This window comes from Rhipicephalus sanguineus, chromosome 8, assembly GCF_013339695.2.
Source record: "Rhipicephalus sanguineus isolate Rsan-2018 chromosome 8, BIME_Rsan_1.4, whole genome shotgun sequence".
Classification (NCBI taxonomy): Eukaryota; Metazoa; Arthropoda; class Arachnida; order Ixodida; family Ixodidae; genus Rhipicephalus; species Rhipicephalus sanguineus.
Window position 1 is genome coordinate 28,280,203 of NC_051183.1, and position 18,281 is coordinate 28,298,483.

At 43.8% G+C, this 18,281-nt stretch overlaps 1 protein-coding gene across 1 annotated transcript in view; it reads right to left on the minus strand.

The window, feature by feature from the left end:
* The window catches only part of LOC119401598 (rab3 GTPase-activating protein non-catalytic subunit-like), a 52,873-nt gene that overhangs the window by 31,247 nt on the left and 3,345 nt on the right, over positions 1–18,281 (minus strand). The window contains 15 exon segments of the mRNA XM_037668499.2: positions 616–709; positions 1,960–2,024; positions 3,698–3,780; positions 5,257–5,397; positions 6,020–6,078; positions 6,345–6,469; positions 6,903–7,042; positions 8,259–8,342; positions 10,229–10,299; positions 10,997–11,145; positions 11,268–11,369; positions 15,015–15,114; positions 15,946–15,987; positions 15,989–16,048; positions 16,911–16,986. Coding sequence (XP_037524427.2) covers positions 616–709; positions 1,960–2,024; positions 3,698–3,780; positions 5,257–5,397; positions 6,020–6,078; positions 6,345–6,469; positions 6,903–7,042; positions 8,259–8,342; positions 10,229–10,299; positions 10,997–11,145; positions 11,268–11,369; positions 15,015–15,114; positions 15,946–15,987; positions 15,989–16,048; positions 16,911–16,986 — 1,391 coding nt within the window.

Genomic DNA, 18,281 nt, shown 5'->3' on the forward strand with positions numbered 1-18,281 from the left:
ATACAGCACATTCCAGTCTTAAAAGCAACATCTACGCTCTGATAAAAGTTTGCACCCTTGGAAGCTCATGTTGTGGCCAAACAATAAACATCACCTGTTTTGTGTACCTTTCTTTTGTTTAAATGCTGCGAGTCTGGTACTTCTAGATCACAAATGGCCGATGAATTTTCAGCTTGACAAGAAAGTTGCAGATGAAGGGTTTTCGAGAAAGAAAACACAAGTGAGACATACGATAATAACTGTCTGTGAACAAGATACTTGGCAAAAGATCCCGCCACCGTGGTCCGGTGGTTATGGTGCTTGACTGCTGACCCGCAGGTCGCGGGATCGAATCCCGGTCACGGTGGCCTCTTTTGAATACACTTCCTGTCCCCTTCTAACTCATTCTGTTATCCTAAATTGGCAACTGTTTATGGTAACTGATCCTATTTAATTTTAACTATTCCACCGGATTCCAAAGTTTGCTAGTATACATGCACTTTAGTATTTTGCTCTCACTTGAAGGAAGCTGCTGCGACTGGGAATGGAACCCAGAACATTGTTGCTTTGCTGCAAGTGTGTCATTACCACTGTGTCATAATGACAGGCATGACACGGTCATATTGTTTACGGTACCTTGTTGTTCCCGCGGCTTCGGTTCGAGCACCCCGAGTATCGTCGAAACGACGAAGTGCGACGCCTTGCTGCTGTGAACGATTTTTTCCAAGGCCTGCACAAAACATCAGAGTCAAGATATTGTAAAAATATTTATTTTGCGATGTTGAAGCTGCCTCAGTTATGCAGGCAGTGCCAGAAATAAGTTTTGGAGGATACTACAAGCAATTTATTAGAAAGCTCGTTTCATAAATTCAGGGTCGTGTTTCGTTTCAGTTTCTGTAATCTAAAATCTTTCCGGCACGTCCTCGTCCATATGCGTAAAGTTAGCCACCCACATTATCTCAGGAATCGGCAACTCGGTGGGATGGACAAGATGCAAAAAGAATTGAAAAAAAATTTTTACAAACGTGGCACCTGAATTTAAAAATACAGGTTAATAAAATGGCACAATTTGTGCACAGTTTCGATTCATTAAGGCATAGTTTTACTATGAAACTAGACAAACGTGTGTACTTATGTTAGTTTAGGTCTCATTATCTTCATATTGCTATCACACACAGACACAAAAAACAAATACAAAAGCAATGCAACATATACAATAATAAAAAAAAATAACACCAACAACAATACTATCTCCAATACTGAACACAGAATTCAGCTTTGGGGTAATGATGACATTAGCTTGGAGGAATACACTTGGATTGGAACTACTTACGACTACCACTAGTTAGTTGCAATTGTTACGGCTAGTGAATTTTGAACGAGCTGAATGAAATTTGATGAACCATCTACAAGGGCTGTGTGACTGATGTGTTGTGATGTAGACTATACATACTTATTTACATATATCCCAGACCCACATGACATTGCAGTTTAGGGTTGAGTCACGAAACACTACAAACACAAACACTGTGTCACAGCAAACTTTTCAAATATGTTCACAAAACATTTGAATTTGTAGAAAAGACAACAGAGATGGTAAAGTGGTTTCAGTCATTTATATGTACTTATATTACTTGAGAAACAAAGGAGTAAATGCATTGGTTCGTACAAATGAAAGGGGACTTCATGAAGGTGATCAGTACTTGACAATATGAACGGAAAATGCACACTTCTAAAGGCATGAAAAGATTACCACAGAAGAAAGATGGGAAACATAACAATAAATCATCCTGTTTTCCGTCTTTCTTCTGTAATAGTCTTTTCATGCCTTTTCAAGTACTATAAAAACTAGTTTGCCCAACGTTCCATCGTGATGAACGTAAACATGAATTGCGACAGCGAATTTAATGAAATAGGAAGATATGGACATATCAAGAGCTGACAGAACTTGCGCGGACCTTGGTTATAAATTCACGTCACCTGTTGCTGCACGCTGACTGCTTTCATGTCACGCAACAGGCGGCCAAGCTTTGCAACCAGCTGGGCTGCAAGGAAACAGAGCGATGACAACAGGACACTTGGACAACAGTCGTGATGCAACAAGAGAAGAGATGCTCGTGCACAAATGTGCACAATGCGTTAAATACTTACAACTTTAAATAGATCATCACTCCTTCTTCCCTTATTGCCATTCTTAATGTGCTTCCCCCCTTTTTTTTTTCAGGGGATACAGTGGAAATATACCAACACGCTTGTTCAATCACAACCTTGCCTCAGAGATTACTAGTGCATTTTCGCATACTTGTAATGGCATGATTCAACTGGCTGATTCTCAAGCTTCTCAAAGTAATCTCAAGCGTTAGCGAATTTTGTTCCCAGTCTAAAATATGACAGGAGAGAAATAAAGGTATGAAGTGTTTGACAAGACTACAAGCTAGATTTTACTACGGCAAAAAAAAAAATTCCTGGGCTTTACATGCCAAAACCCCAATATGATTATCAGGCATGTCATAGTAGAGGACTACAGATTAGTTTTTGACCACCTCGGTTTCTTTAACGTGCACCCAAGTCTACGTATGCGATTATTATAAAATTTTGGTCGCGTCAAAATGTGCTTGCCATCGCTGGGGAATTGAACCTGCGACCTTCAGCTTAGCGGTGCAACGCATTAGCTGCTATCATATAACAGTGGGTATTACAGTGCAGTTGTTCTCAAGACAACGACATGATCGATAAAAGGAAAACAGAGAAAGGTGCAAAAGAGAGAAAAGTTGCAGGAAAGAAGACAGTGCCATGGAAGTATGAGAGAGGAGCCAGAGGAAAACATAACATGATTCTAGGGGAATACAAAACATTTTGTGAGCAGAGACAATTGTCTCATTGCACAGTGCAATTGTCTTTCTTGAGAAAAAAATTAACAAATGAAAATTACAAAGGTATCAGAGGCAGAACCAGAGATGCCATATTTTCACATGGTGCGGAGTCATTAGAATAGAATTTATGAGAACAAAAAAAAAGTGATTAGGTAATTCAGTGATTATTCGAAGTGTATTTAGGGCAGCGAGTTGTCATCGCACGTGCAGTAGCTGGACCAAACCTCTGTGCGTCACGTGCTTTTGTGCAACATTGAGCCAGTTGGCCGAGTCTGAAAGAAACAAGGTTGGCAATGGATGAAGAAACTGAAGCGATGATGTGCTTCTCGCAGCAGCCTGTCATTTGTCACCAGCTTTCCAAACGTAAAGATGGGAAGTAAACAGTCTTTTTTAATGCAACATCGGGTGTCCTCGTTCGCTATTATCCTCAAGAGATATGCATAGCCGTAACCCTGCGCATTAAAAATCATGTGAAAGGTCCAACTAAGCACAGGTATGGGGTGGAATTCGCTCCCCCCTTTAGATGACATTAATACTTCTTCTTGGGCGAGTTGGTTCATATTGTAGATTAAGGGGGTAACAGCGCGAACACACACCCACAAGAGAGACGAGAATCACTCTCACAAGAGAGTGATTCTCGTCTCTCTTGTGGGTGTGTGTTCGCGCTGTTACCCTCTTAATCTACTTTAGATACAGGGGGGGTGGGGGCCTGCCCTCCCGTGCACATGCCTATGACTACAGGGGCAACAAAAAAGACACAGAATAGCCTAACAGAGAGAGTGTTAGTGCAAAAGAGGGAAATGGAAGCGGTTGTTAGTACTGACCTTGTTCAGACCAGCACTCACCCTCGTCGACGGGCGGGTCGACTTCCTTCAACAGCACCTGCACCTCGTTGAGCAGCTGCCAGTCGCGGGCACGGCTGCGCTCGCTGTCGCAGACGAGACAAAAGACGCTTCGTCATTTCCAGCAATTTGTTAGATTCGTTAAAAATGCAAAACTCAATTCTGAGCAGTTTGTTGCCAAAATCATGACATGATTACGAGGCACGCCATAGTGGAGAACTTGAGATTCGCGGTCCTCGCTAACAACAGTATAATTTGATAGTGTGACAAGATGTACCCTCATAATGCGTGTGTCTGCATCTGTTCATTAGTTATACGTCACATTTGTCCCTCGCTAACATCGTCTTGTTTTATGCATGTACCATAGCATCCTGCTCACGTTCATGGGATCCCATTGCCTTGTAGTGCTTCCAGTTATGAATGTATGTATGGTATTCATTGTACAACCCCCCCTCACACAGTAACACTGCTGGAATCCAGGGAGGCTTTTTGAACGGATGGACGGACAGACAGACAGATAAATAAATAAATAAAATTCTCACCAGCTAGGGTTCTCTAATGCACATCTTAGTACAATGGCGTTTTCAAACATTGGCCCCATCGAAATGCGGCCACAGAGGCCGGAAATCAAACCCGCACCCTCACCCTTTGCAGCGAGAAGCCACAGCTGCCGAGCTGTCCCATTGGGTAACACAAATTTTGAAGTAAGCTCTTTGATTTGGTGCATCGTGACTGACTGCACCATTAACATACGTCACAATTACCTTAACATACGTTACGTTAATGTACGTTGATGTACCGCACTTTAATGTACAGTCAGCCAGAAAAGTTTATGGACCCTGCAAGCGCATGCGAAACTGCCTGACAACGCCACCTACCTTCAGCCACAGCGCTGGGTCGGAAATGGGTCTTCTTTTTATTCACTGACATATCAATTTTCTACTGCCGCGCAGCGCATTGTTAGTTTGTTGTTTTCACACAAAGCGTTTATCTGCAGTATGCCCGTCAAACTTCTACTTTTATAGCAGAATCACAGCTATCACGGTGACCATGGGGTAGATGTCCCTTTGTGAGATAGATTGAGACTGATAACAGTTATGCTGATAGACTGCTCTCGAGACAAGAGCACGTAGCCACGGCTGCCAAAAAGCGCATCGCATTAGAAAGTGAAAGATGGAAAATATTTGTGGTCAGTGAGAAAATAGCCAGGCCATCAATTAAGGGAGGGATGCATTTTGGGTGTAGGGCTGCTGTCGATCGCCACTGACTTTGTGGAAACGTCGCGAAGAGGCTCTTGGCCACGAGCTCGCGTGGTCCGTAAACATCTGTGGTTGACTGTATGTTAACTTTTGAAAAGGATAGCGCTTCTGAACATGGGCTACAGGAAGGCCCACCGACACACAGACGGAAGCACTGTGTGTCTGTGTGCCTTCCTGTAGTCCATATTCACAAGCGCTACAATTTTCAAGATGCATTTCCAACTCGCCCAAGAAACAGCACTCTTGTACGTTACATGTTAACGTAGCTTGCACGAGCATTCTACAAATCACAAAAGGCCGTACCTGAGGACACGGTGAAAAGGAACAGCCACTGCGTACAGCTTGCCCTCGGACGTCATGTAGCAGCACTGGTAGGTGTTAGGCCGTACAGTCTTGACCAGTACGTTGTTCAGACCCATAAGTGTGTAGTTACTGTACAGGAGTCTTGAACGCAAACAAAATTGACAAGATTGGCACGTTTTGTACACTCGTACTTTCTTTAGCTAAGCTTTATCTCGATCACACACAAAATTGACCATGGTGCCTCACGGAGGAGACTTTACTAGGTTGATTCATGAGGCGCGACATCTAAAAGCAAGATCATACGTGTTAGATGCCACAGTGGAAGACTCCAGATCAATTACGACCCCCTGGGGTCTTTGAACGTGCACTTGAGTCCAAGTACTGCACGAATATTTTTGCATTTTACTCTATTAACGTGTGGCTGTAATCACTGGAAATTAAATCTGCGACCTCCTACAGAGGATCAAGATACTGTGGCCATTAAAAGAGACAATGCGAGCAAGCACCTTTTGCTATTTAACATTTGCAGAAGTGTAAAATGGCAAACCTTCTTAACCCCCATCGTTTGGCATATGACAGGTAGAGCAGTTTGACCATATGTTGCTCTCATCTTCAACTCCTTTTTATATTTTTATGTGGAAAAAAAACAAACGAGGACCTCAAGTTTTAGCTAGTGATAACCCAGTTCACACCAACTCAGGTAAACAGAGAAAAAAATACTTGTGGATTGAGAAGCGGAGGCTAAAGTAAATTTTCACGGTACCTGCCACCTTTCCCAACTTCGAAGGCAGCCACTCTCGAAGACTGGTGTGGACACCATACCTGCGGTGAGAAATTTTTTAAAAAGTTCTGTAAAACACTTTGTGATTGCTAGACTATGGGAAGAGCTCAAACCAATGCACTTGATTTTCTTTTTCATGCTAATTTGTTTACACTGATCCACAGATTCACTCAAATGGCTAATCATCTTGTGAGCACTACTTCTCTAACGTGTTTTCATAAGCAAAGGCAATTAACTGGCTCTTTTTACTATTATTTAAATTAATAGAGAACACACGTAAGATGCAACGGATGCAAACACCACTAACCTCGATAAGACCCCAGCGTGGTGCGTAGACAATGAGAAACTGCGTTCTCCTCGGCACTCCATTGATCGCAGTGTCGGGTGAACTGTCTTCAACCTCGACCCAGCCACACTCAGCATCACGGTAGCCTAGTGAGTTAAAAAAAAATGTTCCCAGACCAAAGAGAAACAATAGTTAAGCGCGCTATCTTCCGACCATTTTTTGAAATGCGAGAAATAATCAGAAAATAGATTTTACTGAAATACCACAAATATTTAAACACCATTGAAGAAATGCTTACAAACAAAGCCATTCATTTCATATTGAAGCTGGTTTGCTAGCATATTCGATTTTAATCTTACTCAATTTAAAGAACAAGTATTTGTACACCTGTAATCAACACGGTTACCAATTTTTTTTTTTGGTGCGTACAATTAACATTTATAAAACGCACACTTAAAATTGATGTCTTTTTAGAAAAAGAGAGTAAATATCCATGTGTGCAGCTGACAGAACTGAACACAAACAGCAACATTCATAATTCCTGTTATATTGATAGTGTTATATTGATAGCCTCTTCACCTTTCCAGATGCGCGTGGCGGTGTTCTGAAAGACGCTGAACAGGACAATCCTGCCAACGCTATCTGTGACGGCGGCCATCTGCTTGCTCGGAGACAGGAAGATTCGCATGCCATTACGATGCCTGTCGAAGATGCCGCACCTGGGAAAGATGAGGGAATCTCCCGTTAGCCGAAAATCATGAAAGATATGGGGGGGTGGCAATGTCAGAATGAATCAAATTATGGGGCTTGAAAGCAGAAAGCAACAAACGAGCAAACTCGCTCGTGAGTCGACTCAATATGACTCAGACCAACCCTTGAGTGCAAGTCCACATGAGGCATGCCAAGTAGAATGCTGGCGAATTGATCTTAATGGGCCCAGCTGAGTAGAAATTTAGTGGACTTGAATGACATATGCCTAGCAGTATTTTGGCAAGTCTGAGCTCAACAGAGCCTGTCGATCTCGACGAAGCCCTTGGTGAAATACACAATCTATGTTTGAGTCCAAGCAAGTTCTGTTTATTTTGCAGACCTGCACACACGGGCTCTAAAATATGCCATAGTGCGGGTGTAGGGGGTGGGGGAGCTGAAGATTAACTTCAACTACTACAGGTATTTTGAGAATGGCTGTTGCGGTTGGTAATTGGATTGAAGACATGTATTCCAGTAAAAGTCTTGTGTATTCACGAATTTAACCTATCCGATTACCAAAAAAATGAGAGGTTTAAGGAAGTACTACAGAAAAATATTCAGCCAAGCTAAAGTGGTGAGCGAGTGTCATTTCATCGAGAAAAAAACTTGCACGAATGACCACAAGACGTAAACACCGAGGAGGACTGTGAAAATGAGTTATTAGCGCCCATGAGGCAACACGTGCCTGCATAAAGACACTGTACTGCAATCATCCGATAGTACAAAAGGTAAATCATGTCTCATTGGCAGGCGCTGACATCCACGAATGGGCAACAAACGCTTAAACAGACGACAACTTGACGCAGCAGTTGCACAAGCTATTCAAAGTGCCTTAGTGCCTTACAGTGCTATCAGCATCAGCTATCGAGTAAACAAATGAGGCCATCACGATTTGCACCATTTCGCAGGCACGCGCAGGCGGCATCTTCAGAATCGAGGCAGTGTTGATTTCAACCTCCGCAGTTCTTAACACGTATCATGTTCCTTAAAACGAATATGACAATTTAAGGTGCGGTATACGAGCACTCTTGAACTCTGCCTCTCATCCAAATGAGTAATGTGGCCAGCTTTTTCACTGCACACAACAGCACAATGGCACTAGCTGTCACTACCTATCACAAGACACAAGTTGTCGTAATTACCGCTGTCACAACTCTCATAACTGTCAATGCTGTCATAACTTACCGCATCGGTACTCCCGTGGCCGGTTCGATGGGAGGCGCTTTCACTTCCTCCTGCTGTGTCTTTGTGAGCTTCCCCAGGAGGGAGCTGGAATGATGTGCAGCACATAAATCACAACAGTAGCAAATTACAGCAGCAAAATACAGGGATGACATATTTTTTATATTTATTATGGTAGAAGAAGCTGCCTTTCCGTTATTTTACCGTAAAATAAATGCTTAAACATGGTCAATTAACTTCATTTCACCCCTTAAACTGCCAATAACATTTAAACTGTCTTCATTTAACAGGCGATAAGCTTCATCTAACAACTTTAATATCTGTTGCGGGTTTCACAAAGCTCTTAAATATTTCACAGTACACAACACATTGCCTTAAAGGGACACTAAAGGCAAATAACAATTTATGTCAGAGTGAAAGCTCAATGTATGAAAACGTCTAAAACGGCAATATTATCAACAGCAGTGCCCTACTTACCGAGAAATTAAGCTAAATGTATCACACAATGAGAGCCACGAGCTGCACATTTTCAAAATGATCCCGATGACGTATGAGAGTCTGCCTACAATTAATCACTAGTAATCAAACTAGCAGCAATAAAAAAAAGAACCTTCTGTGCATCAAAAGACGTAATAAAATGCTGTTTGTTCGTTTCTGTTTGATTCATGGAAAAAATAGCCTCTTTGACGTTGCCATGGGGAATGGCGCGCGTGGCTCAAAGGTTCCGTTTTTGCAAACTGCGCTTCGCCTGGCGCCCTGCTTCGCTCACGCGGTCGCGTCTCAGTGGTAGTTTTGGTAGCGCATACTGCCGCGTGTGTTTTACGCATCCGTGAAAGTCGCTCTGACAGAAAGTTTGACAAAATGCCGCATGCATGTGATGTCGCCGGATGCCTGAATGGTGCACGCCGCCAGTGCACGCCGCCGTGCATTTAAGGCGGGCGACGTTGGGCATGGCAGCAGTGACGTGTGAAAGACTGCTTTCAGGCGGGTGATTTGAAGTGCGCTAACGCGATGCGGACCACTAAAACGTGATATTATTTCAAAATAAGCACTTCCTTGGCATAGAAGTAGCACTAAGAGGTTTCTGGACCGCTATTTAAACAATCAACGTCGACTTAATATTTGCCTTTAGTGTCCCTTTAAACATATCTGTTTGCTGCACAGTAATGGCACGCACAAAAAAAGAGATGCAGCTCTCTTATTTGAGCAGTATGTTTCTTCTCAAGTTTTTATAAAAACCATATCTTCTTTCCAAAGGAGCAAGCAGGGATTTATTAATAAAAGAAGAAGCACGTCCACATATAGTGAAGCTGGGATGGATGAATTACCGTATTTACTTGAATCTAGGTCGGCCCCGATTCTAAGCCGACCCCTGAAATTCGCAAGGCCAGAAAAGAAAAAAAGCTTAATCATTCTACCCGAATCTAAACCGACCCCCCCCCCCTTTTGCACATCGTTTTTTTTAAAAAAACATCGGCTTAGATTCGAATAAATACGGTATTCCCATTTAACGAAAATTCCACATGAACAGAACATTAAGACATAAAAGACTCAATGAAACAAGATTCTTTGTCTGCCATTTTGGAAACTTCACATTTGTTCTGTGCCAAGGGATGACTGAAAGGGCTTCACCAAAGTTTTATTTCGTGAACCAATCCCCCAGAACGGCCTCTCTCATGTAGCTGCACTGGGGACCTTGGAGGCCATGCCATGCTCTATCAAGGGAGGGGCTTGCACATGGGGGGCGCCACGTTTCCATTCCCGTGTAGGAAATGTTGAGGTGATGATCTGCCTCAACGATGCACAAAAAGGGGCACAACAATTGAGAGAACGGTCATCCATTCGAGAGCAGCATGATGCTATTTCACATATTTGAACTCGTGGCAATCGAGGAAGCAAGGTAACGCTCTATTAGGCATGGCAGTTAAGCCTAACCGAAGAATCTGCATGAAGCTGCAACGAACGGTGCTTACTCAGCGAGGAAGGTTTTGACCCGTGATGCCACTGCAACAGCAACATCTGTGAGGTGAGGCTGCACAAAGCCCTGCAAGTAATGGGAGAAAATTGAAGCGATATTTCTTTAAATGCACTCAGTACTAGTTACCACTGGCAGTTAGGGTACCTGCAAATCTCCACATTTCCAACTAGTTGGCTCACTACAATGGTTTGTGCAAGTCTCTAGAACAAGGATCACAAACTCATCTCAGCTAACAGGCCGCAGTCACGAAATTTAGTTCCACAAGGGCTGGGACAGTGATGAAGGTTGTTGAAGCAAGAGGGAGGGCATTTAACAAAATGTCACCTAACGTTGCCATTTGAAGATTTGAAAGACAGTCTTTTCCATATTTTATATATGGGTCATAAAACATAGATACCCATCACCATAATGATTTAAATCTGGGTGCAGATTCTGAATTATAGAGTTCTTGTTCCACACGTTTATGTTTATGTGGTCACCATAGGTCGCCTCATGAAAAAATGTTTGAGACCAGTCCCGTCTGTATAGATTAGCCAAACAAAGTGTTATTCATTGCAATAGGTGATTATATATAATGCGAGTACTATTTAGAAAAGTCACAAAACTTAATTGCTTGTCAAGCTACAGGCCGTGAGCAAAAGGTCTACGGGCTGCGTGTTAGAGACCCCTGCTCTAGAATTACCGAAAACTGCTATAAATATTGTGCTGACAAAAATTTCACGAACCAAGGAAAGCAAAGGACAAGAACAAACAAATTGCTGACCTCTTTGGCGTAGTAGAAGCCGACGAATGGGTCCGAGCCCGTCACGCACATGAGACTCGAGGCGGCAGCCGAGAATCGCACCATGCCACCGTGAGACTTGCGGATAGACTCTGTGACCATCTGGTCAAAGAGACGAGGGGCCACCGTTCCTGCAAGGACCGGTCATCAGGCGGTTGCATTCACTCGCAACTGATAACATCAGCTTGGACTGTGCTATTGAATATTAGAGAATGCTAATGCTAATCAATATTAGTGGAGTAGCATGACTCACCAACAGCTTCACAGTCTCGCACGTGACGTATGTCCTGGGGTCCCCACTTCTTGTAGCTCAATGGTGGAGGAGTAACGGCAGGACCCTGATTGCCAGTGCCACCTGTTAAACCAGATGCAAGTGAGTCGTGCGTCAGCAGGTGGAGTTGATATGTTACATGTTCACAGGTGATAACTCAAACCTCATTATAACAGTCACATCTGCCACGAAAATAACTTCGTTATATCCAAAAATTCGTTATAAACGTTTATTTGTGATACTGTATATATGACAGCACTGTTCTTCATTTAGTTCGTTATAACCGATAATTCGTTATATCCGTGCTCGTTATATCGAGGTTTGAGTTGATATTAGTATAATGGTGAAGTGGCACCATTGTGGAGGCTTCTCGAAGCATACATGAAAAGTTGGGCAAATCTGTAAGTATCTGATAGGTACGTGCTGAAGCCTATGACATCAGTAAAGCGTAAATCTCATATGTGCGAAAATCCATGTGATGGCGATGAATGACGTGACGAAGATTGCCGTTGATCAAGCTGTCACTGCAACACCAAACCCCATTCGCGTGATGGCTTCGGCGGCAAATTTTCAGTGTTGCTCGCATGAAAGCGGCTACTCTGTGCCAAAACTGGTGCAATGTCTACAGTGAATAATGATAATGTAAAGCAATCTGCTTTGTTGTACGAAGCGACATAAAAAATTCTGAGAAGTCTTGCATTAGGTTTTTTCTTCCAATGTGTATGAACACTTGGTTATTTGTTTGTTTGGCAGAATTTCACTAACGTACATCCTGTTCTGGCTGCTTGCAATCGGCTAGTCGATCATACAACTTCCGGGCAACGAGCAACAGTTTCCAGATTTCCATAACAGAGCAGTCGACCAAGTGATCCGTCGCGAGACGGCCACTTTCGTCGCTTGTCGCTGTTGCATGCATTTTAATGCATATGATGTTTGGGCTTAAATGTGGTGACACGTACATGATCCAAGCATTGATTGTGCTGTCTGAAAAGAATACACATTGTCTTGGTTGTTCTTACTGCTTAGAGGGAAGAACGAACACACAAGATACAGTGCTGTTCTTTTTTTGCGTACAAACAGAAATGACAGTTCAAGGACATACTAACTTGACACAGACTTAGAAAAAAAAATAATGAACAGACACAAGTTAAATAAGGACACAGATAAAGACACAGCATTCTTATGATATGAACAAAAACATGGCTGATCTCTCCGTCATAAGAATCGGTATAGCACGAAAGTGAAACGTGTCTTCACAGAGGTAGTTGAGCATTTATTGTGCATTGATATATGAGAGCTTTTACAATGTCTGTTGGTGTTTGGTAGCTATAGCACCATCAAACACAAAGAAGGACACACGAAACGCATGCTCAATGAGCGCAAACTAACAACTGTCACAGCTGTTACTTTTTTTGTTTGAGCAGCGCGCTCCTTTTGCAAACGCGGCCACTGCAGCAAGCAAAGTGACCTTCGTGTGCTCTGCAACTTCAATGCAACCTTTGTGGGGAACGCACAAGAAGTACAAACCGCCCCCATCACGAGATAAGCGTGAGCGCACGGGTGACCACACCCTGTAGGGCAAAGTACTGGTGGTATAGGTTGGAGGCGCGAGCGCGTCGCAATGAGCGGGGCGAGGACCTTTAAAGTGCACCCATCGTGCCATCACACTGGTGATAACGAGAATACGCTGAAGTGCCACCGAGCTCAGAGTACCGCCAGCGGCAAATGGTGAATATAAATAGCTCGCCATTAGTATGTTGAAGAACATATGCTTTGTGGCGGAGTCATTTAGCGCTGCGCACTGTGGAGCGCAATTATATGAAATCAACCAATAACGAAGCCATTGAAGGCATACGTGGTGTTATTTGCAGTTTTTAATTGAAGTGTTGTAATTGTGAGATAAAGATAAATGAAGGTAAACAGAAATAACTATTTGACACTAATGTGTTTCCATATCCTAAAGCGTGCAATAGTGAAACTTTTGGTCACCGCCTCTTGAGCAGAAATGTCACGCATGACATCATACCACTGCCAAAAGTTAAACGAAAGGGAAAGTTTCTGTCTGGTGTTGCATGAGCACCACTATTTTGCCAGTGTCAGTGGTTGGCCCGTGCCAGCGGGGAGCCAGTATCCTAGGCCATACTGCTTTGCGGTTCTAACTATTGTGCCAGCATCGCTACTGCCAGAACCAGGTTTGACAGCAACGTGTTGCTCTACCAACGACATCACACGTGACATTCCAGCTCAGGTGCCAGCGACCGGAAGATGCACTATTGTGCTCTTTAAAGGGGCCCTGCAACACCTTTCTTAGTTATATTGGAATAGTCTCATTATTGACGTATGACTCTTCACGAGTCATATGCCGCAAAAATTTTTCGAATCCGTCAAGTCTAAGTGGTGTTACCAAATTATAGAGATCACGTTCCGCAGCTTTCTCCCTCAACTCAACGCCGCGAGCGCGCGGAAAGCTAGGCAGCGAGTCGAGGGAGGCAGCGCAGAGGAGCGAGGCTCCGCCCAAGAGCGCCGGCTGAGTTTTTTCCTCATTTTTTTCTCTCTGACGTCTGGGCGCAACCACGTGGTCTGTGCCGCCACTTCCGGTCGGCTTGCATCGTTCTCGTCGAGCGGAGCCGATCGCACTGTGTATCGTGCATGCTTGAAAACTGCGCGTCGGTTTGGTAATGTTGGGTGTGCACCTCGAACGCCGTAGTGTTTTCATCGCTCTGCCAACCATGGAAGCAAACCTGCGCGCTCGTTTGGAACGAATGACAGCTGAGATCGGTTTCAGCCCATACTCAGATACACCGCCTCGTAAGATGGCACTGACAGACGACCCCGAAGCGCCGCCATTACCGGACGCCAGCACTGTTATCGGAGACACGCTGCGCCCGTGCCTCGGTCGGTCGTGAGAACGTGCCGACGATGCAGTTCTCAGCTGACGAGGCAACACTCGAACGGCTGCCACTCTCAACGGCAACCGGCGATGGTCAAAAGCACAGAAATATTTACGTTTTCGGCACTGCGCATGGCGAAGAAAACGGAACCACGCAACTACGAGCAGACGAGCTGTCGGTGAGACCGGAACTGCTAATATTAATGTTTGTTCGGTGTTTTTAACGCGATAACAGAATATAAACATACATATTATCTACTTATTGAACTCAAAATTAACAACGAAAGTAATAATGAGGGTGTTATCGTGATTATAACATCAGCCAATGGTGGAACTGTCGACAATCGCGTCATATTTTGCGGACTAATACATCATTTGTCGAGAGAAGAGGGAGCGATTTTCAGCTGACTTTGAGAATTTATTGTAAATTCCAGGCCGTGCGGATCGCTGTAATATTTGGCTCGCGTGTTCTCGGGAGCCTCGACTACCGATCGGCAGCGCTTTTTGAGCATGCTCGAAAAGTGTTGTAGGGCCCCTTTAAGATATGGAAATGCGCTTGCCACTAGTGGGGACCTGTGGGATCGAACCCCACAAGCGGTCCTACGGCAATCCACTAGTGATATCACGGTGTGAGATCAGTTGCCACTAAGATAATAACATTAGAAAGGTTTCTCGTGATGCAACATTAGCAATGTTGATAGCGATTCCTTGTTGCGTGCTCCGTTACATGCAAGTGCTGTAGCATGCAGCTTGTAATATGTGAAATCTGTAGCATGTCGCTATGCATTTTATGCCGTACTACAGGAGAGGAGTCTAAAATCACGCAAGACGTGACTTGCCTCTGGCCAGCTGATTCCGGCATGCCCGAAGCGTCTGGAACAAACCGAAGCCCTCGAGACAGACGACAGCGTGGGGATACGTGACCCTCACTTCGTCTTGCTGTTGGCATAAACGAAAACAGTAAAAAAGATTCGGTGAGCAGTGGCAAGATGTTTTTCAACATGACAAACAGAAGAAATCTGTGACATTGTAGACGGACAAGCCAACGAGCAATGGTGCCCACACTAGGCATTGGAACAACAGCTTTGATCGACACGTGAGGGCAGTTCAGTTACGCTGCATCAGAGTACTGTTATTACGTTCTGAGATGATGCTGACGAAAGTGAATGATTAATTTCCTGAGGGCGCTGCGTGGGCATAGGAAGGGCACGAATATAATAACTTTTTTTCCCCAGATCAGGGCCCATTTATTCATAGCTCTTCCCGCCAACATGACAATTCATCAGGCTCACTGCTTCACAGCACTGAGCTGATCAGAAGCAGGACTCTGCTGTAAGCCGATATGATGTATGCAGCAGACATGACATGTACGAGAACTAATTTGTACGTTTGCATACACAGAGATCACAATCAACGCATTACAAGAACAAAATGTTTCTGGTTCAAGCGACATTTCTGAACCAGTTCCTTGTTCACATGAACATGGAAACTGTACGCTTCCCAAGATATCAATTAATGATTGACTATGTCAGTCGGGCAGAAACCTCTGTTCTTCTAACATGCTACCTGTCGTAATGCGCACTTGTCAAACTCATCTAAATTAGCATAGTCGTTGCCAATAACACTGGCAGGAGGATGATGCCCCGAAATGGGTGCGTATTTGCAAGAAATAGATGCCGAAATAGGTAAAAGCAGCCCAGTGAAAACGGTGGCATTGCTTCGTGCCGAACTTATAAGAAAACAGTCCGAAAGCACACTTCACCGTCTCACCTGCTCTCCGAAACCGCTGAAACGACGCGGCACGTAGGTCTGGCACTTTCAACGACAGCACAGGCTCCTCGTGAAGGATCTGGTTCAGCAGCAGGCGACCATCCTAGAAAGATGGCTTGACATCAACCCCACAATGATAGGAGGCAGCGTCACAGTACAGATAACAGCACTGGCCAAAATTGGTAGACAAGTTACTTAATGCTGCCATTCCCCGCCATTGACACTTGTCACAGCGTTTCACTGCTTGAGGATGCCAAACACTCTTCGGAGATATGTATGTAGTCAAACATACCAAATTCGAATATAACAAATTATCGTTTATAACGTATTATTGTTCACAACGAATATTCGGTTATAACAGAGCAGGCAAGAAAGAGTCTTGCCATTAATACAGTGCCATAAATTTTCATTTATAATGACTTTTCGAGTGTAGCAAAATTATTTTCATGTCAGATGCAACTTCGTTGTATTCATGTTTTACTGTACTTTGTCACCACTATGGCACAAGCACAACAGAGAACTCAGACGTGCACTTCCATTAACCTAACCACGATCTGTGAGTAAAGTTTCAATTTCACTGTATAAAGATAAGGTCCCTTTTATAAAACCCTGTCACAGTTCGTTTTTGCGTGGCCTCCTTACGGAAGAAAAATTGATGCTAAATGCAATGAATAGTCGGTGCGTAAGAGACATAAGACTGATGAAGGCGTGGCTTTGGATCCCATGGCTGCCCCCATTTGTGATGATGTTGCGTCTTCCCTGCTGTGCCCTCATTGATCTGTATGGTCAAGCTTTAAGCATGTGTTATACCTTGTAACAATCCACATGATGATGTTGCAGCTTAACTTTTATCTACATGCCCGGTATTCTAATTGGGAATAAACGCGTGCCTAATTCTTTCAATGAATGTCAGCCGTGACAGTAGTGAGTTGCGCCAGTGTTTTCTGCCTTCGTCTTGCGCTTACCTCAGTGTACATGTGGACGTAGCCGGATTTGAAGCCGACCACAATACAGGTCCAGTCAGGCCCTCCCTGGTAGCTCCTCATGTTAGGGAAAAAAACGGAAGACATGCAAAGTCATGAACAAGCCAATGCAAGCCAGAGCGCATGAAATAGTGCAGAGGTAATATTATTACTAGTGCGCAGAGGTACTAGTATTACAATTTAATGAAAACACGAACAAGTTAGGACCAGCTAGAGCTTATTCATTAATTCTTACACTTTACTATGTCTGATGTCTACAAGATTTGGGTTCGTGCATGCGTATGAGCACAAACTAGACTTTACGACAACTAACTAGAATTTTGAAGACAATGACTTGCTTGGCTTCTTGCAGCTACTTTTAGTAGTAGTAGTAGTAGTAATAATAATAATAATAATAATAATAATAATAATAATAATAATAATAATAATAATAATAATAATAATAGCTTCAGGAGGCAGAGCCATGTTATACTTATGAGGCAAACTGCAGTGGGGGACAAAGAATTAGTTTTGACTACATTGGGTTCATTAAAGGGGTGGTGCCACCATGTTTGTGGCTTGCGCGTTCTTTGCTGTAAGCGTTTCCTATAGCTCCAGGAAGAACGATGCACGCACCAAGATTCATGTATTCTCGCTAAATAATTTAATATCGCCTTTTGATGTGGACAACTTTCGGTTTCGGTTTCTGGGCGCTGAGGTTGGGCAGTGACGTAGAAGTGTAGGAGGCGTGGTCACGTGACCACACAAGGCTGTGACGCACTTAGCCAGAAAACGATCGAAAATCGGCGAGTGATGTAGCAACCGATGCTTTGCCGGTACTATAGTGAACTAGAATATATTCTGGTTCACTACAGCCGGTACGTACGTTGCGGAGGTGGCGGAGGTCCGCAGGCCACTCACGTCACTACAGCAGATCTGGTGTGACGTCACTACAACTTTCGTTGTCCATCCTACAGATCTACGTCAGTGTTGGCGCGCTAGCGATGGGTTTTGATCGGGAGAATGGGCATTTAGGTACACTTTGGAAGTGAATTAAAATATATTCTAAACGTTTGCTGTGTCCGACCCTTCGTGTGGAGTGTCCTTGCATACAGAGGAAACCCACAACAGGCTTGTTATAGCCTCGAAATTTGATGGCACCACCCCTTTAACATGCAATTAAGTACTACACAAGTGATGTCGCATTTTGCCCCTATTGAAATGCAGCTGCTGTGATCGGGAATCGAACCCGCAACCTTGAGCTGAGCAGCACGACACACTACTTGCCGAGCTACCACGGGTGGTGCTTACTTTCTGTAACAAGCTATGACGGCGTGGTCCACGATACTTTTTTACTGAATTAAACTACCGTGT